Here is a 20,928-nt window from a genome sequence, read left to right as displayed (position 1 = left end):
TCACAATAGCAACTAAGATCAAGAAGCCGAACACAGCAAAATGCATGGGGCAGCAAGTTGATTCTCTGCTCAGAACTGCTTGGTGGTCTCCACTAAAGTTAAACATACATCCATCCTATGAACGAAGGTACCTGATCTGTATATACTCAATGGAAAGCATGTGTCCTTGAAAAGAGATGTGTAAAACTGGAAACAACCCAAATGGCCACCAACAGGAGAATAGATGAATAAATTGTGGTTTTATGGGGAAGTTCTTTCCTGAACTCATGGAACAGGTACATGTTACAGACTCTGTTCCCAAGTTGGAAAGCACTTCAATTTTTCTATAAATGAGTTTAGCCTTGATTCCAACATCATAAAATACTACACCCCAATTAAAAAGCAAACTACCATTACATGTGAAAGCATGGATGACTCTCACAGATGAGCCAGGCACAAGAAAATGCTATATTATTTCAAAAGACAAAATCGAAGAAAAGACAGAAGTAATGGGTAGTGATAGAAATCAGAATAATGGTTGCTGGTCTCCACTAAAGTTAAACATTCATCCACCACACAGAAGGGCCATCTTCTATGGCCCTGGGAATTTCCTATATCTTGATCTGAGTGATGATTACACAAATGTGAACTGACATAAAAACTCATTGAGCTGTATCACTTAAGATGTGTGTACTCTTTACAAGAAAAACATTTGAGTACTCATGTAGAAAAAAAAAAAAGACAAAATCAAAATATGAATTTTTTCATTCTTAAACAAGAAAGGACAAATGCACTAAACTTTCAACTCAAAAAGCTATAAAGGGAGGGAGGAAGGGAAGAAGCAGGGAAAGGCAAGCAGATCTAAGGCAAATAGTTTAAAACAGTGAACAAAGTTTAAAATGGAAATAAATATTAGACAATAGGGTATAACTGATAAACCAATGCAAAAAGTTGTCCTGTGAAAAACAACATAAAAACCAAAATGTTTATTCCAGTCAAGAAAAAAAAAGGGGGGGAGACAAATACCAAAATTTTTAAGTGAGAAAAATAAGAAACATTTTTTTAAATGAGAATACTAATTTAAATCTTTATGCTAATAAATTTGAAAATCTCATGAAACAATTTTCTCAGAAAATATGAATTAGCAAACTTGAAGGAAGATGAATCAGAAAAACTGAACAAACCAATCATTATGGAGAAAATACTGAAAAAGTCATCAAAGAATTATTTCAAAGAAAGCTGCCAAACCCAGCTGGTTTTATGGGTGAGCTCTTTCCTGCATTCATGGAACAGATAATTCCCATGTTATAGAGTCTGTTCCCAAAGTTGGAAAGCACTTCAATTTACTTTATAAAATTAGCTTAGCCTCAATTCCAAAGCTGACAGAAATAGTACAAAGCTACAGACAAATGTCACTTATGGATAAAGATGGAAAACCCCCGAAGAAAATATGAAAAAGCACTTCTAACAAAATTTTCAGGGAATAATCTACCATGGTACATTCTAGAAATTCTAAGGTAGGTACATTCCAGAATTTCTAAGATTAGGAAAACAGTATCACAAATTGAAAGAAGAAAAACCACATTAACCCAATGGCTGTTTTAAAAATATATTTGCTCAGATATCAACATCCTTCCTGATTTTAAAGACAAAAAAAAAAAAATGACGAATAAACCAAGAAGGCAGGATACTAACACCTAAGCTGACACCTGGAGACGTGTCACTGGAGGCGTAATTATTAAACAGGGCAGGATGCCCATTTCACCACCATGAAAACAGGAAGCTGTATACAAAGCAGCTAATAAAAGAAAGTACAATTATCTCTTAGAGGGAGCAAAATTAACCTTACAAACCACACAAATGTCTACCAAGTTATTGAAAACCTAATATGTAAACATACAAAGTTAGAAAACATAATAGGAAAAGATTCCATTGGAAATGTGAAAAAAAATTTTTTTAATTAAAAGGTAACTTCAAAATTAGAATCTAGAGACCTTCCATGTTCCTAGGTAGGAAGACTCAGTATGGAAATTTCCATAAATTCACTTTACATATGGCAGAACACCAATCAAATCTCAGATATTGGACCAAAGAGGTAGGAATTGGAGAGAACCTGACAAAGTAACTTAAAGTTCATGTGATGATGTCATGGATGCAAAGAAGAGGCAGGAAGATTCTGAAAAGAACAGAAACTTGAATTATCAGATATCAAACATTTTAACATTAAAATAACTAAGGCGGTGTGATTTGGAAGGCTAGTAAAACAACAGATGAAATAGAAAGTCCCCAAACAGGTCCAAATACCACAGAGCAAGCAAAATTATCAACCTTAGAAATCACACAAATAATTGGGCAAATGATAGGATTAGTCAATAAGTAGTGCTAAAGCAATATTTACAATAGCTAAGATAGGGAAACAACCTAAACTCCCCCAAGCAGATGGATGGATCAAGAATATGTGGTGTAGACACACACACACACACACACACACACACACACACACACACACTGGAATACTACTTGGCCATCAAAAAAGATAAACTCAAGCCATTTGCAGCAACATGGATGGAGCTGGAAGGGACTGTGCTAAGCAAAATAAGTCAGAAGGAGGAAGAAAAATATTGATGGTCTCACTTATAAAGGGGAACACAGGGAAATCAAACAAAAGATCAGGAAAAAGATAAAACTTTCTGGCAAACCATAGATCTGAGGCACAGAGCAGGGAAAGGGGAGGAAGAAGGATCAAAACAGGAAGGGGAGGGCCTCCCCGGTGGCGCAGCGGTTGAGCGCTGGGTTGCGAAGCTGCCCGCAGCCTCTGCAGCGCTGGTTCGATCCCCAGCTGCTCCCCGACCACCGGAGGAGGGTCCCACATGGCGTGCAGACCTCTCCTGCCGCCCGCGGCTCCCCTCAGCAGCGTACTTCGGTCCTTCTGCCTGCTCTGCTCCCCACTCTGGCTCGGTGAATTCTCTCACCCTCCCGTGCTTCTGACTGTACCCAGTGCATGTATAAATAAATAAATAAATAAATATTAAAAAAAAAAAAAACAGGAAGGGGATGAGGACCAACAACTGTGGTGATAGTCACAGGTGCCATGGTGGTGGGAGAATTATGGGGACTATATATGAGGGGAGAAATCAAATATTGTAAAAAATGAACTACAATGTATGAAAAACAAACACCTAAAAAAACAAATAAAGAAAATATAAAGTGGGGAGAGAAATCCAAAGGGAAGAATAAGGGTTTTCCCTATATAGGAGGTTATTCTTGAGTTTTTCCTTTTTATAGCACAAAATCTTGGCAGGTTTTCAGTTGTGTTATGCCGTGAAGTTTGGGGCTATAATATAGACTTGGTAACTGGAACACTTTGTAAGAGAATTAGCTGAATGGCAAGGTACATCTATCCTTGTGTCCTAGAGTCTATCCCTCAAAAGTTAGAGTAAATCCATTATATACATTTACCCTTCCAAAAATCTGTAAAGACATTTAATTTCTTATCCATAGCATCATTTCTTAAAACCCCTTTCCCTCACATTATACTGTGTTTTAAATTTTCTTCCAGGGCCTCCCTGGTGGCGCAAGGGGGTAAGCACCACACTTGAAGCATTCTGCAGCCTCTGCAGCACGAGTTCGATCCCCAGCCGGCCAGGGAGCAATCCACATGGCGCAGCAGACCTCTTCTGACTCACCCAGCTGCTCCCTTCAGCAGTGTACTTTGGTCAATCTGCCTGTTCTGTTCCCCACTGTCTCTGGTGAATCCTCTCACCCCCTGCATCTCTGGCCTGTACCCCAGCTCTTATATACAAAAATAAATAAATCTTTTAAAAAAAATTTCTTCTATACTGTCCCCTCTATATCAATATTCTAATATAATAAGGCTTAGCTATGTGGCAATAGGAATATGGAGCAGATAACAAAAAAATAAATAAATAAATGTAATGCTAAAGCTGTCAGTTAACTATTTTGGGAAAAGAGTATTAAATCCCTACATACACTATAAACAAAAATAAGTCTGCTTGAGTGAAGAATTAGATGTGAAAAATAAATCACAATAAACTAAGGGAAAAAATGGAGGTGACTACCTGATCTCAGAATGGAGAAAGTGTTGTTTTGAAGCATAAAAGAAAAGGCTGAAAATATAATGGATGACAGATTGGACTACATAAAGTTGAAAAGATTTGTTTGGGAGTAAAAAAGGAAAAAAATGATGTGCAAATGAAAAGCTAGAAAAACATACAAATTATAAGACAAAGAGTAATATTCTTAACATATAAAGAGCTCTTTCAAAACCAAGAGAAAAAAAATGCACACTTCAACATAGAAACAAGCAGAGGACATGAGTAAGGTAATAAACACACCTTAAAAATATTCACTGTGCTTTAGTAAATCACATCAAAGCTTTAAAAAAGTGGGAGGTGGGGGGACTTCAGAAATGGACAAACAAATGGAATTACTAGGCCTTGCCCAAATTCAGAGTCAAGTAAGCCAACTGTAAATCAACATGTGCTTGTTTATTTTTTTTTAAAGATTTATTTATTTATGCATGCAAGAACTGGGGTGTAGGCCAGAGGTACAGGGGGTGAGAGGATTCACTAGACAGAGTGAGGAACAGAACAGGCGGGTCTACTGAAATACACTGCTGAGGAGAGTGGTGGGCAAGTCAGGAGAGGTCTGCTGCGCCATGTGGGTCAGCTCCCTGGCTGGGGATTGAACTCATGCTATAGAGGTTGCTGACAGCTTGATAGTGCTGTGTCTTTAACCCCTGGGCCACCAGAGAGGGCCAATAACACGTGTTTAGAAACATGGTGACACTGAATACTAACTAGGCATCAGGTGATGATAAGGAATTCATGCTAAATATTGTTAGGTATGATAACAGCATGATAATTATGTAAAATAATGTTCTTTTTTTTTTTAATGAAAGGCATGCTGCAGAATCTAGAAGAAAGTGTTGAGATTTCTGTGATTTACCTTAAAATACTATAGCCAAAAAAGAAATTGATAAAGTAAATCTTGCATGTTTCTAATAATCAAGTAAGTAATAAACTTATTCAGACATAATATATATTTTTTTAAGAAATAAATCTAATAAACACCAAAGTGTGATAGACATCAACTAACTTGTCCTATGCTAATGGAAGGGTAAATTGGGAGAAATTTTCTTAAGGGTGTTGAAAATTTGGAGAATCTTTAAACTCAGTAAGTTCATGCTCAATAATTTATTGCAAGAAAATTTTGAACAATGGGCACAAAGACTTAGAAACCTACAAGATTATCATAGCATTATCTGTTACTGTGAAATCCTGAAAAACTACCCAAGTGTTCAAACTTCAATTTTTTTAAAGATTTTTTTTTTAAAGATTTTGTTTATTTATTTATACAAGCACTGGGTACAGTCAGAAGCACAGGAGGGTGAGAGAATGCACCAGAGCCACAGTGGGAACAGAACAGGCAGACTGATGAAATACACTGCTGAGGGGAGCAGCGGGCAAGGCAGCAGAGGTCTGTCGTGCCACGTGGGACTCTCACAGGTGCCCGGGGATCAAACCGGCGCTGCAGAGGCTGCAGGCAGCTTCGCAGCCCAGTGCTCAACCACTGCGCCACCAGGGGAGGCCCAAAGATTTATTTATTTATACAAGAACTGGGATACAGGTCAGAGGCAGGGGAGTCTGAGAGAATTCACCAGATACAGAGCAGGGAGCAGAACAGGCAGACGGACCAAAGACACTGTGAGGGGAGCAGTGGGCACGACAGGAGAGGTCTACCACACCATGTGGGTTTCTTCCTGGCTGGCAGGGAATTGAACCCGTGCTACGGAGGCTGCGGACAGCTTCACAGCGCGGCGCTCAACCCACTGCGCCACCCGGCAGGCCTCAAACTTAAATTTTAATGCAGCCATCTACAATGCTACAACCAGCAATCATCAAAAACTGAGTATTTAGAAGAAAAATCAAAGCCAGGTTGATGTTTCCTGGTACAGCAGCTATGGAAAACAAAATGGCAATTTGTCAAAAAATTAAAAATAAAATTACCACATGATCCAGCAAATCTATTTTTGGGTATACACCCAAGAGAACGGAAAGCAGGGACTTGAAGAGGATGTGTACACCCATGTTCATAACAGCTTTGGTCACAAAGACAAACAGTAGAAGCAAACCAAGTATCCTTGGATGGATGAAAGGACAAACAAAATGTGGAATATATCCATGTATGGAATATAGTTAGCCTTTAAAAAGAGGATTCTGATATATGCTACAACTGTAATGAGCAATAAGGCCATTATGTGGAGTGAAATAAGACAGGCACAATGCACTTAACAACACTGAACAGAGCACTTCAAAATGGCTGCAAAGGCAAATTGTGTATTTAATCACAATTTAAAACAAAAAAGTGGGGCCTCCCTGGTGGCACAAGGGGCTAAGCATAGCACTATGAAGCTATCTGCAACTACTGCAGCACGAGTTTGATACCTGACCAAGGAGCTACCCACATGGCACACATACTGTCTACCTACCCTCTCATCTTACCCACTGCTCCCCTTAGCAGTGTATTTCAGTAGATCCGCCTATTCTGTTCCCCACTCTGTCTCTGGTAAATCCTCTCACCCCCTGCACCTCTGGCCTGTACCTCAGCTTTTGTATGCATAAATAAATAAATCATTAAAAAAAAGTAACATTTTAAAGAGAAAACACATTTTAAAGAGGAAAAAAGCATGTTGCAAAATATGTTTATATATGATCTCAATTTTGTTTCACTTAGGTCTTAAATATGTATTAATGTTATACTATCGTACATTTGAACACATTAGTATATATTAATATATTAGACAAGTTACATTTATGTAAACCTAATATGTAATTATAATTTAATAAAAAACAAATAAGCTAATAAATATAAATATATTTTAAAAACTCAAAAGGGCATATGTGAAAACGATGCTAATTGTCACTATGTGTCATTCTTACAGGAGGATTTATTTTTTGAGTGTGTGCTTTGGGGTCATTTCCAGTTTTTCTACAATTACTTTTTGTTTTGAGCTAACATTGGTTGACAACACAGTACACGATGCAGGGGTACAGGCCCCCACCTGCACATGGGACATGTATGGGACCTCACCACACCCACAACCAGAGCCTGGACCAATGAAGAAGAAAGGGACACTCGCGTTGGCTGCTGATTCTGATGTGAAAATGCCCACAAGTACATTTCCAAATAATGTAATAAGCATAAACCTCCTTGATAATAAAATGAAAAAAGGCAGGCTAGAGTTTGGGAAAATACAGACTGATGCAGAAGATAGAATAAAAATAGGGGCATATCCCTGTTTTTAAACAATTCCTGAGACAAGCACAAGTTCCCCAAAGAAAAGACCAGGCAAGTAGGTCAGAAAGGATGAGCTCAGATAAAAGGGGCTCGGGAGTCTATGGGGCACTCTCCCTGGAATGCAACACTCCCCACCCCTACTTTTCTCCGCTAAATCCACTTTCACAAAATGTTTTCTAGACAGCAGACCTCAAGAGAAAAAGGACCCTTTCTTTCTGTGGCCTTCCCTAGCCACATATGGTGCTGCTCTGAATTGAGGCTTTATGAGGGAGGGTCCAGAGACCATAGCCATGGGTTATGCCACTGACCACAAACAGCAATGAACAGACATTTGGGTTTAGAGTTCCATGTGGCAGAGGCTGCCTGAATAATTAAGCACTTCCATCATACAACTAACATTCACTAAATGTTTATTGAGTGCCTACTAAGCATAGGCTACTATTTGTAACACATACCAAACACACACACGCACACACAGAGCTTTGTTCATCCAAGGCCTCAGACTAGGAGAGCAGTGACTTAAGCTGGAGGCACTGCAGTTTGATTCTACATGCCACAGGTCTCTGGGATCAGATAAACGGGGGCAGAGGGAGAGCATTCATCCCTGAGGAAAGCTCCACGGGACACAGCCACCATTCCACTAAACCCCACAATGAAGGCGGGAGGACCACCCCTAAATACAACAGGTCCCTGAGACCCGGGCCCTGGAGGAAATGGCATCAGCAGGTTTATCCATGTGGTGTGAGAAATTTACACCTTCAAATTCTTCTCCTCCCACCACCAAAAAATAACCACATCCGTCAGCCACCCACCATCAGATGTCATACGTACTTTTGCCCCCATTGTTCTTTAGGACATTGGAGAGGTTGACAGAGGCAGTGCCTAGTAGTTCATTTCTCAAGGTATGGCAGCTCCAGACCTTCAAATCTAAATGACTCTGGGCCGTGACATTCCTGGAAAACAAAACTTAAGTTATCACACTGAGCAGACCAATCACTCCTCTAACTTAGAAGACAGATAAACTATACCGCCGACATCTTGGGGAGCAGAAGGCGAGGACTCAAACAGGAAGATACTCATAGGCCCCTTCCCCCATAACTGACCCCATAACCATCTAGCTAATAATGAAGGCTCTGTGAGCTCAGTGATGGAGAAACACCTGGAGAGAGGCACCTAAGGCACCAGAGGCAGAGAGGCAGTAGAGGCCTTGCAGAAAGCCTGGCTCTCCTGCACTGCCTTCAAGTGCATGCTCTTTCCCCGTTAACTTCATTCAAATAGAAGGGGTTTGTGCTTACAAAATGATGATCTCATTCCAGAGAAGCTCAGAGCTGCCAATTCGCTTCCCGGTCTTCTTGGTCTCACTGGGGAGTCCATCCACTGCCACTTCCACAAACGAGTTAATGCGGGGTTGACGGTTATGCACCTTGGGTTTTGCTGACACCACTGGCCAGAAGAAAGAGAAAATCCGGTGAGCGAGAGGGCTCCCAGATGCCCCCCTGTGGCAGATTTTCCAACTTTTTTGTTGTTTCTTTAAAAAAACACAATTTTTCCTGATTCTTTTTTTTTTTTAATAGAGGCATGCTTTTTATTTATTTATTTGTTTGTTTGTTTGTTTGTTTCGTTTATACAAGCACTGGGTACAGTCAGAAGCGCGGGAGGGCAAGAGAATTCACCAGAGCCAGAGCGGGGAGCAGAACAGGCAGAAGGACCGCAGTACACTGCTGAGGGGAGCAGCGGGCGGCAGGAAAGGTCTGCGCGCCATGTGGGACCCTCCTCCGGTGGCCGGGGGGGGGGGGGGGGGGGGGGGGCAGCCCGGGATCAAACCGGCGCCGCAGAGGCCACGGGCAGCTTCGCAACCCAGCGCTCAACCGCTGCGCCACCAGGGGAGGCCCTTTTCCTGATTCTTAACAAAAAAAAAAAAAACCCTTATTTAAAAATGCGAGGTACTGAGAAAAAAATTGAAAGCATAAGAAAGGAAAATCACTTCTAATCTAAAAACTCTAGAATAATTAAGATAGTGGTAAATCCAGACTTGCTAGATTGTCATCATTTATGTCCCTGATTCTTTACAAAATCTTCCCCCCGCTCCCCAATTTCTTTTAAATGGCTGCCATGTTATCTCTGTGTGGCTGTGCCATCATTTGGCTAACAATTCTTTCATTGGTGAACAGATTGCTTCCAACTTTTTGCTCCAGGAAAATTACCACAAATATATATACTAACATGCATTTCTGAGTACTTTTCCAAAGGATAAGAACACTTGTTAAAGTCCTTAAAACTGCTTAATTCCTTTCCAAAACAGGTAAACCCATATAGATGTCGACGCTCTTCACCACCATAGGAATATATCCATTTAACCAAACACTGATAGCATTGAGTACTTTGTTTTTTTCACCCTTTGCATTTCGTATAGGTTTTTTAAAAGTACTGGTTTATTTTTGAAGATTTTTATTTATTTATGCCTACATGAGCTGGGGTACAGGCCAGAGGTCCGGGGGGGTGAGAGGATTCACCAGAATTCAGCAGAACAGGCAGGCAGACTGAAACACACTGCTGAGGGGAACAGCGGGTGAGACAGGAGAGGTCTGCTGCACCATGTGGGCAGCTCCCTGTCCAGGGATCGATCTCATGCTGCAGTGGCTGCAGACTGCATCATAGTGCTGAGACTCAACCCACACGCCACCAGGGAGGCCCTCATATAGGTTTTTTTAAAAAGTATTAACAATACAAAGACCATGACTAAGATTTCATGAGCACTCCTTACACCTATATCACCTTATCTAACTGAATCCTGACAACAAACCAGGGAGGCAGAGAATATGTCCTCACTCCTATTTTACCTAGGAGGGGGAAGCCAGGTCATTGCCCAATGCTACGCAGTCAGGTGGCTCTGAGTCCAGGCTTACAGCAAGCAGCCTAACTCCCATACCATGCTCAATGTCATTACTGGACTTTGTGTCTCTGTTCTTTTGTTTTTCTTCAATGACTAATGAGGTTGAGTATTTTTGCCACGTGCTCATTAGGCATCTGCATTTCCTCTTCCATTTGTATTCTTCATGTGGCAGCATCCCTTATGTTCATTTGGCACCAGCAAGCCAGGGACTCACAGAGCACACACTAAGCAAGTATGTATGTCCATGCTATGCAAGCATCTCTTACAGATACGTTAGCCAGGGTGGAAACTCGAGGTTGCTAAGCTCACACACATCTAGATGTCTTTGGTCCTCTGGCCCAAATCAGAGCATATGACTGACACTCCTCGCCTCTGATGTCTACACATAAACACCTTGGTTAAGAGTTAGCAAACCGGGTCCTCCCTGGTGGCGCAGGCAGTTGGACACTGCACTGTGAAGCTGTCTGCAGCCTCTGCAGTGCGGGTTCGATCCCGGCCAGCTGGCAAGAATCCCACATGGCGAAACAGACCTTTCCTGTCTCGCCCACTGCTCCCCTCAGCAGTGTGCTTCGTCAGTGTGCCTGTTGTGTTCCCCACCCTGTCTCTGGTGGGTCTTCTGACCCTCCCGCGCATCTGGCCTGTACCCTGGTTCTTGTATAAAAATAAATAAATCTTTGATGGCGCGCAGACCTCTCCTGCCGCCCGCTGCTCCCCTCAGCAGTGTACTTCGGTCCTTCTGCCTGCTCTGCTCCCCGCTCTGGCTCTGGTGGATTCTCTCACCCTCCCGCGCTTCTGACTGTGCCCAGTGTATGTATAAACAAAAACAAACAAACAAACAAATAAATAAAACATGCCTCTATTTAAAAAAAAAAAAAAGATTTAAAAAAAAGTATATGCTCATAAAAAATAAATAAATAAATAAATAAATAAATAAATCTTTGGGGGGAAAAAAAAAAGAGTTAGCAAACCGGAGCTTCCCTGGTGGCACAAAGGGCTAAGATGCAAACTATGAAGCTATCCACAGCCACTGCAGCATAAGTTCAATCCCCGGCTAGGGAGCAAGCCACATGGGGCAGAAGACCTCTCCTGACTCATCCTCTGCTCCCCTCAGCAGTGTATTTCAGTCAATCTGACTGTTCTGTTCCCCATCCTGTCTCTGGTGAATCCTCTCAGTCCCCACACCTCTGGCCTGGACCCCAATTCTTGTATGCATAAATAAATAAATCTTTTTTAAAAAAAAAATAAAAAAGACAAAGGCCTAAAAAAAAAAAGTTAGCAAACCTCTCCCTCCCAGACCCTTGTGAGAGATGATCTGTTGGGTCCACAACTTGACAGAGGGCAAACCCACCTCTGGATTGATTTAAGCAATACCTGTCTTCTCCAAGCCTAAAAGAACAGTAGGGAGAAAGTCAAAGAACAACAACAATGAAATTTATGTCAACAGCAAGAAGGGATAACACTAGGAAAAAGGGTCATGGTTCTGGGAAATGTGGCCCAAAGTAGAAAACAGCAATCTTTTACACATGGGTCAAGGTGAACTGAGGCCACCTGGTGGTGTAAGGGGAGCTCAGCATACAGGCTCTTTAAAACAACTTAGGTAGGGACTAAGAGTTCTATCCTTCTAAGTTAGACAATTACTTTGAAATCTATCAGTTCAAATCCTTTATTTAACAAATGAGCCTATCAAAACCCAGGGAGGGGCCTCCCTGGTGGCGCAAGGGGTTAAGTCGCAACCTATGAAGCTATCCACGGCCATTGCACCACGAGTTCGATTCCCGGCCAGCCAGGGAGCAACCGAAATGGTGCAGCAGACCTCTCCTGACTCACCCGCTGCTCCCCTCAGCAGTGTACTTTGGTCAATCTGCCTGTTCTGTTCCCCACTCTGTCTCGGGTGAATCCTCTCATCCCCTGCACCTCTGACCTGTACCCCAGTTCTTGTATGCATAAATAAATAAATCTTTAAAAAAAAAAAAAGAGTTTATGTGACAGTGAATATGTTCTACACTGGCTGTCTGGCACATCACCACCAGCTACATGTGGCTATGGAGCAACTGAAATGTGGCTGGAACAACTAAGAATTTGAACTTGAGAGTTTAATTGATTTTACCCTATTGGACAGCACAGGCTATAGGTATGACACACATAGTCACACACTGCATAACTTTTCAGTAGGTGGAGAACTGCATCTGTGACTGTGGTCCCGATAACACCCTAGGTGTGCAGGCAGACTGTGCCATCTAGGTTTGCATCAGCACAACTACCAAATTGTCTAACAACACATTCTCAGAATGTATCCCCATCATTAGTGACTATATACCCACACTTTTTCTTTCTTTTTTTTTTTTGTATGTCATTTAAAAGGGAGTTGCAGACATGAAGACAAATTGGGCTCAAATATTGGGTTGTCAGAAAAGTCACGATGCATTTTTTTCTGTTTTTCAAAGAAAAAATACGTCATGACTTTTCTGACAACCCAATACTTTCAGAATGCGACTCCTAAGAATAAGGACATTCTCTCACCTAACGACACCACCATTGTGATACCTTAAACAACGTACACCCTCTGTCATTTGCTATCCATTCCATCTTTGAATTTCCCCAACTGTTGCAAGGTTATTATTATAGCTGTTTTCCCCCAATCTAGGATCCAGTCAAGATGAAGATATTGCATTTGGTTGTTGTTTCCTTAACCTTTTAAAATCTAGAATGCTCTCCCTTCTTCGATGACAATGATTTTTAAAGACTTCTACCAGCTGCCTTATAGGATGCGCCAAGTTCTGCATTTTCCTGATTGTTCCCTGATGATTAGATTCATGTTTAACATTTCTGTCCAGAATACAACATAGATGATGTTGTCTGATTCTTGCTTTACACAGCAGGCTGTCCTATTGGGGATGCCCACTTCAATCCCTCGGTGACTGTGGGGTTTACCAGGTCTCTCCACTATAAAGATACATTTTCCCTTCTGTAATTTATGATTAATCAGGGTGACATTTTGAATGTTGCTTTTTTTAAAAAGGCAGCCAAAATAAAGGCTTCAAGATACAAGTGACTTTCTCTACAAAGTCGATTTATTGTTTGATGAAATATAAACGATAATTTTTTTTTCTTTTTTGTAGCATAGAAGAACTGGGGTGTAGGCCAGAGGTGTAGGGGGTGAGAGGATTCACCAGAGACAGAGTGGGGAGCAGAACAGGCAGATCTACTGAAATACACTGCTAAGGGGAGCAGGGGCGAGGCAGGAGAGGTCTGCTGCGCCACATGTGGGCAACTCCCTGGCTAGGGATTGAAGTCAGGCTGTAGCAGTGATAGCATTAAGACTTAACCACTAGACCACCAGGGAGGCCCTGAAGGAAAACTTCTTATATGTGGAGTAACATCTTCACATAGGATTTAGACATTAAAGTTAAAAACAAGGCGAAAATCACAGATGGTCAGAAACATGCCCTTGTAAGTTCTTGGGGAGGCACCAGGAAATCTACATATTGACTTTCCCTAGGTTCCAGTTTTATGCTGTGCTGTGTCTTTCAGGGGTCAGTTTTTCAGTGTTTCTGAGTTAAATATCAGACAAAATAGTTGGTTTATGTTTAGAACCCATGACAACACATTTAAAAATATATCTTAGAGGGCCTCCTTGGTGGCTCAAGGGGTTAAGACACAACCTGTGGGGCTCATGGAAACCACTGTAGCACAAGTTCCATCCCGGCCAGGGAGCTACCCACATGGTGCAGCAGACCTCTCCTGACTCATCCGCTGCTCCCCTCAACAGTGTACTTCAGTCAGTCTGCCTGTTCTGTTCCCCACGTGTCTGGTGAATCCTCTCATCCCCCACACCTCTGGTCTGTACCCTAGTTCTTGTATGCATAAATAAATAAATCCTTAAAAATTAAAAAAATAAAAATATATCTTAGAACTCCAGGATGACACTAAGGAGAAGAATAGGGAACTGAAGCTCAGACAGGGAAGAGCACAGTGACCTCTCCCAGATCACAATATAACTTTCTCATGAAACACACGGAAGAACCACCCACACTATTTAAACTGTCATTGCTCTCTTTCTCCCCCACCACATTCCTGGATGTTATTTTTGGATCCCTAGAGGTTAAAGGCATACATAATGAGAAGCACCAGTATTACCATGTTAGTCCTTTCCATATTAGCAATTCACAATGAGGAAAAGCAACAGAAAATCTATAAGTCAATATGTGCTCCTAAATAATAAAAACCCAAAACAGAGTCTCAGGATGGCACCGGGTTCCATGGAAGGGCTTCTATTTCAACTCAGGCTTGCTAATTATTAGATAAGAGAGTAAAAGCTGTAGTCCCAAGCACAATATAAGGGGGCAGGGGGGAGTGATTAGAAACTCCTGCCCAGCTGATAAACCAACACCCAGGAGCACCTCTACCATACACCCCAGGAAGGGACAAAGTAAACAGCTTCCTGCACCCCATTTAAGCCAGCAGTCCCCCACCTTTCCTGGCAGTTGTTCTTCCCTGAACTTTGCCTGCCTGGACCTACTCCCAACTTTGCTTTGCTTTGCCTAAACATGGCATTGAATTCTTTCATGGCCATAGTCAAGGTCTAAAGAACCCCCAAACCCAGAAACAGATGCTTTCAATTGCTCTGCACAGTGTGAAGGGGGTGACTTTTAAATAACAAACTTAAGAAAGGAAAGAAAGCAAATCAGGTAGATATCTGGGCCCAAAACATTTCACCCAGAGATAGCAGTCCATGAACAGCATGTGACTGGAGCAGAGTAAATGTGGAAGAGTAACTAACAGGAGATGGGAAATGAGGGGGTCATACCATATGGGAGCTTCAACTTTTCTCCTGAGTGAGATGGAGAGCCTTGATGTGTTTGAGTACAGGAGTGACAATAGCTAGCTTCCATTCTAACAGGGCCACTGACTGCTGAGTGACCCAGAAAAGGAAGGAGGGCGAAGGGTAAAAGCAGGGAGCTGGGTTAGGAGACTATCGCCTTAATCCAGGGTAGGTAGGTGGCAGCGTGTAGACAATGGAGGTGTGCCAAGTGGCTAACAGCTGGGCACATTTGCAGATAAACAAGATTTGCTGACTGGCTGCATATAAGGATATGAAAAAGAAAAATCAGGAATTCAATCCAGACACATTACATTTTAGAAGTTTACTAAATATTCAGGTGGCAATGGCAACTGGGTTACCAGACTACAAATCCACAGTTCAGAAATTAGGCTAGAGATACAAATGTGGCAGTGAACTTCTCTTGGTGGCATTTAAAGCCATGCGGTGGAATATCACCTAGGGAGTGAGGGTAGAAAGGAACAAGCCTGGGGTATGAAGGAATCAACATTTTAGAAAGTTTTTGCCAAAAGTTCCTTTCTTCCTTCTTTGAGAATCCCAGCTATCATCTGGCAAAGGTTTACTCTTATTTCAAAAATGTGACACTCCGGGCCTCCCTGGTGGCCCAGCGATTGAGCGCTGGGCTGCTAAGCTGCCCGCAGCCTCTGCAGCGCCGGTTCGATCCCCGGCTGCCAGCAAGGGTCCCACATGGTGCGCAGACCTCTCCTTCCGCACCCGCTGCTCCCCTCAGCAGTGTACTTCGGTCCTTCTGCCTGCTCTGCTCCCCGCTCTGGCTCTAGTGAATTCTCTCGCCCTCCCACGCTTCTGACTGTACCCAGTGCTTGTATAAATAAATATATCTTTAAAAAAAAAAAAAAGTGACTCTCCAGTCTAAGGTGTGGTATAATTCCACTTTGTCTCCTCAAATAATAAACACTTTACCCAGTGCCACTCACCTTTCAAAGTAAGCTGAGACTTCTCAAAGGGCAGGGCCACTCCTGCCCGGCTGGAGCTGGCAGATGCCATATCATCACCAGGAAGCTGCAAGGCAAAGGCAGCAGTAGGTTAGAGATTATCTGACAAGAAGACTGAGGAAGTGGATCCTCAGTGGGTCCTCTGAATTTTAATATCTGAGTTTAAAGAACAAAAGCAAGAAAATATAAACACCCAAGGGATGTGGTCACGCTACTACAACAGTTTAGGTATTGTCTGTCTTGTAATGACTGTTGAAGCTGGGTAGGTCTTGGATTAAGACTGCCTGTTACATCAGTCTGGAGAGCCTAACACAATACCTCCAACAAGAAAGTCATGGTTCAACAACAGCAATAAGAACCCAGGTAATCCTACTTTTTTAATAAGTAAAAAGATCTGACTGGACATTTCACTAAAGAAGAAATGCAGGGCCTCCCTGGTGATGCAAGGGGTTAAGCACTGCATCATGAAGCAATCCACAGCCTCTGCAGCACGAGTTCGATACCCAACTGGCCAGGGAGAAAACCACATGGTGAGGCAGACCTCTCCTGTCTAGCCCGCTGCTCCCCTTAGCAGTGTATTTCAGTCAGTCTGCCTGTTCTGTTCCCCACTCTGTCTCTGGTGGATCGTCTCACCCCCCCCCCCGCCATCTCTGGCCTGTACCCCAGCTCTTGTATGCATAAATAAATAAATCTTAAAAAAAAAAAAGAAGTATTTTAAAAGAAGAAATGCAACTGGCCCATAAGCACATGGGAAGATTCTTTTCCTTTTTTTTTTTTTGAACAATCATCTTTGTCCTTTTTTTTAATGTTTTTTTAAATTTATTTTTTTTTTAATAGAGGCATGTTTTATTTATTTATTTGTTTGTTTTGTTTATACATGCACTGGGTACAGTCAGAAGCACGGGAGGGTGAGAGAATTCACCAGAGCCAGAGCAGGGAGCAGAGCAGGCAGAAGGACCGAAGCACACTGCTGAGGGGAGCAGCGGGCGGCAGGAGAGGTCTGCGCGCCATGTGGGACCCTCCTCCGGTGGCCGGGGAGCAGCCGGGGATCGAACCGGCGCCGCAGAGGCCGCGGGCAGCTTCGCAACCCAGCGCTCAACCGCTGCGCCACCGGGGAGGCCCTAAATTTATTTTTAATGCTATTTTCTTTTTACATCATTGATCAATTTTATTTTTTTAAAGATTTATTTTATTTTATTTTATTTTATTTATTTATTTGTACAAGCACTGGGTACAGTCAGAAGCGCGGGAGGGTGAGAGAATTCACCAGCACCAGAGCGGGGAGCAGAGCAGGCAGAAGGACCGAAGCACACTGCTGAGGGGAGCAGCGGGCGGCAGGAGAGGTCTGCGCGCCATGCAGGACCCTCCTCTGGTGGCCGGGGAGCAGCCGGGGATCAAACCAGCGCTGCAGAGGCTGCGGGCAGCTTCGCAACCCAGTGCTCAATCGCTATGCCACCGGGGAGGTCACATCATTGATCATTTTTAAACAATATTTGTTCCCCCCACCCCCTCCGGTTTAGTCCCCATAGAATTTCCTCATGGGAAGATTCTTGACATCATTAGCCAGCAGGCATTCCTGTCACTCTATCTTGGCTAGAAGCAGAAGACTATCATGGCACTTTGAGTGGATCTTTTACTCATGTATGATTTTGTAACGTCATGTGTCATTTGGGAAGTACTAGTTTGTTCAGCTATAGAGATAGATATTTCAATGTTGACATATTTCATTGCACAATGTCAAGAAATCATGTTTTGACAGTTGCCACTGATCTTATCAGACAAGTCTTTAAGAATTGGGAAGCTGGGAAGCTTTTGAGGGGGAGATGGAAGCATTCCAAGCTTCTAATTTTCACCTAAAAACTCAGATTTTAAGATTCACAACAAATACTGTCAGCTGTTTTCCTGAAGGTGACAGGCTCACTTCATTTTCAAGAAAACATCTGCCAAAGATGTGGTGCAGTGGTTGAGCGCTGGGTTGCGAAGCTGTCCGCAGCCTCTGCAGCGCCAGTTCGATCCCCGGCTGCTCTCTGGCCACCAGAGGAGGGTCCCACATGGCGCAGCAGACCTCTCCTGCCACCCGCTGCTCCCCTCAGCAATGTACTTCGGTCCTTCTGCCTGCTCTGCTCCCCACTCTGGCTCTGGTGAATTCTCTCACCCTTCCGCACTTCTGACTGTACCCAGTGCTTGTATAAATAAATAAATAAATCTTTTTTTAAAACAAAATATTTTTATTTATGCATACAAGAGCTGGGGTACAGGCAAGAGGTGGGGGGGGTGAGAGGATTCACCAGAGACAGAGCAGGGAACAGAAGAGGCAGATTGACCGAAGTACACTGCTGAGAGGAGCAGCAGGCGAGTCAGGAGAGGTCTGCTGCACCATGTGGGTTGCTCTCTGGCTGGCTGGGAATTGAACTTATGCTGCAGAGGCTGTGGATAGCTTCATATATTGTGCCTTAACCCCTTGCACCACCAGGAACACCCTGTTTTTTATTTTTAAGTAAAAATTATCTTTCATGAAAAAAAGCCACTAATGCAGTCCTCTACTCAGTCATCCAAATGCTTTCCTCAATACAAACGTGACACTTCAGTCTGCAGCAGAGTCCTTGAGGTGAATATCAAGAAGATGTGCTCGAGAATCGAGACTTAATAAGTTAATAATTTGCACGGCTTTATCAAGCACATCCTCAAGTGCAAGAGATTTTTCCTCTTCATTTAGTCATGGCAGGGAGACCATGACAACAGCACAGCTTAGTGGCAATGTCTTAGTAAGGTTGATTCGGACTCTAGCACCAGCAGTTTCACTCACCTTTGCTTTCATACTGTCAATGCAAAGTGACCAGTGACAAGAGCAAAGCAAGTCTTAATGCTATCATGGAAGTAGTTCTGACCTTATAAATGCGTCTCCAGAGACCACCAGGGGTAGGGGCCTGAGGATCACTTGTGAAGGCTGCGCCATAAAGACTCTATCAAATTCTTGTTCTATTCAACATCATTAACACCTTCTTTCATTCTCATTTGTATTTGCTCTCGCCTCCTACCTTCCAATTTTGAAGAGCTGTTCAGGCTTAAAACATGATTAACTCACCACATTACTCTAAAAATGGAAGCTCTTTATACGAAAGTAAATGGAGCTTGCTGCTAAGTGACATTGATTTTGACGTTTTCCTCAGCTACAGTCAAATAATTTCATGCTTCAAGATTTTAGGCAAAAAATAATAATAATAATAACAGAACTGGTCTTATTTATAAGATATATCCGTCCAAAAAAAAAAAGTAACGTGATTAGTTTTTCCTGGGTTAGTCTATAATAATTCCATGCTTCAAGATTTCAGGCAAAAAAAAAAAAAAAATGATAGAATTGGTCTTATTTATAAGATAGATACATTCAGTCCAAAAAAGAAAAAAAAAGTGATTAGTTTTTTTTCTGGGCTAGTCCATAACAGGCATTATACTTCAGTCTTATACATGGGCTAGCAGTGGATACCTTTGAAATGATACTTAGAACAAAAGGAAGACAGAACTGAAACGATTCTTATCCAGATCTGTGTGTCACTAAATCGAATAGCAAACTCTCGGGCTTTGTCTTACCTGACCTACTGGCAGCACGTGACACAATGGATCACTCTTTCCTCCTTGAAACGCCTCTCCCGGATCTCCTGCCTCTCAGGCTTCCCTCTCCACCTCGTTGGTTGGCCCCTTCTCAACCTCTAACCACCAGACTAGCTCGGGCCCAGCCCCTTGTCTCTTGGTTTTGTCATCCTGTCTCGTGACTTTAAAGAACATCTGTTTGTGGACAATCCCTAACTGGCATGTCCAGGAGGGACCTCACCCTTAGACCTCCGATCCTTTGTCTTTGAGTTCCTGAGAGTCACCCTCAAACCTGACTGTTCCTCAGTCTTCCCATCTCAGGTAATGACGCTTCTTCCATCCAGAGGCATGGGCGACAACACTCTAGCACTCATCTTGTTTCCCTTTCCCTCTCAATCCCCACGTTCAACCTGATCATAAATGCTGCTGGTTTTACATTTAAAATAGTAAATGTGCTCTAAAGATGCACCATGATCTGCTTCCGCCCTTCATCCCCTTTGATCTAATCTCCAAATGCAGCATTTTTTTTTATTTAATATGTAAGTCAGATCACAACCATCCAAGGGTCTCCAAGTGGAAGTCAAAATCAAAGTTTTTTTCAAAGAATGACTCTGGAGGTCCTACAGGACGTGCTCCCCCACTTCCCCCACACCTCTCTGACCTCATCTCCCACTTCTCTCCCCCTTCTTTTTTTTTAAGATATAATTATTTACGCATACAAGAGCTGGGGCACAGGCCAGAGGTGCAGGGGGTAAGAGGATTCACCAGAGACAGAGTGGGGAACAGAACAGGCAGATCTACTGAAATACACTGCTGAGGGGAGCAGAGGACGAGTCAGGAGAGGTCTGCTGCGCCATGTGGGTTGCTCCCTGGCCGGCTGGGGATCGAACTCGTGCTGCAGAGGTTGAAGATAGCTTCACAGCGCTGTGCTTAACCCCTTGCGCCAGCAGGGAGGCCCTCTCTCCCCCTTCTTACCTTTCCCCTAAACTACACAGTCCTCCTTGCTGTTCCTTGAACATTCTGGACATGCCCTCTAGCAGATTCCACCTCCTCTATGTATAATGTTCTTTCCCTAATTGTCCCCATATATGGCCTACGCTATCTTCTGACATACATGTCATTTTCTTAAAGGCCCTTCCCTCACGACCCTATCAACCCCACTCTCCACACATATTAGTGCCCACCCTTCCCTAGTTTACTTTTTTTTTTTAAAGTTTTTTTTTAATTTATTTATTTTTTTTATTTGTTTGTTTTGTTTATACATGCACTGGGTACAGTCAGAAGCGCGGGAGGGTGAGAGAATTCACCAGAGGCAGAGCGGGGAGCAGAGCAGGCAGAAGGACTGAAGTACACTG

General features: G+C 42.8%; 1 protein-coding gene across 1 annotated transcript in view; it reads right to left on the bottom strand.

Moving 5' to 3' along the window:
• Positions 1-16,043, bottom strand: part of WWP2 (WW domain containing E3 ubiquitin protein ligase 2) — a gene marked incomplete at its 3' end in the record, with an annotated part of 120,720 nt that extends 104,677 nt beyond the window's left edge. Inside the window, exons 1-3 of the mRNA XM_084257197.1 lie at positions 15,968-16,043; positions 8,595-8,742; positions 8,131-8,252 (exon numbers count right to left, since the gene is read on the bottom strand). Of these exons, the coding sequence (XP_084113323.1) occupies positions 8,131-8,252; positions 8,595-8,742; positions 15,968-16,037 (340 nt within the window). The 5' untranslated portion in view covers positions 16,038-16,043. The remainder of the gene's footprint in view (positions 1-8,130; positions 8,253-8,594; positions 8,743-15,967) is intronic.
• Positions 16,044-20,928: the final 4,885 nt, after the last annotated feature.

Source organism: Talpa europaea, assembly GCF_964194135.1.
Source record: "Talpa europaea genome assembly, chromosome: 16".
NCBI classification, from domain to species: domain Eukaryota; kingdom Metazoa; phylum Chordata; class Mammalia; order Eulipotyphla; family Talpidae; genus Talpa; species Talpa europaea.
Note: the sequence above shows the minus strand (reverse complement) of the source record. Positions and strands in the feature narration are given on the sequence as shown.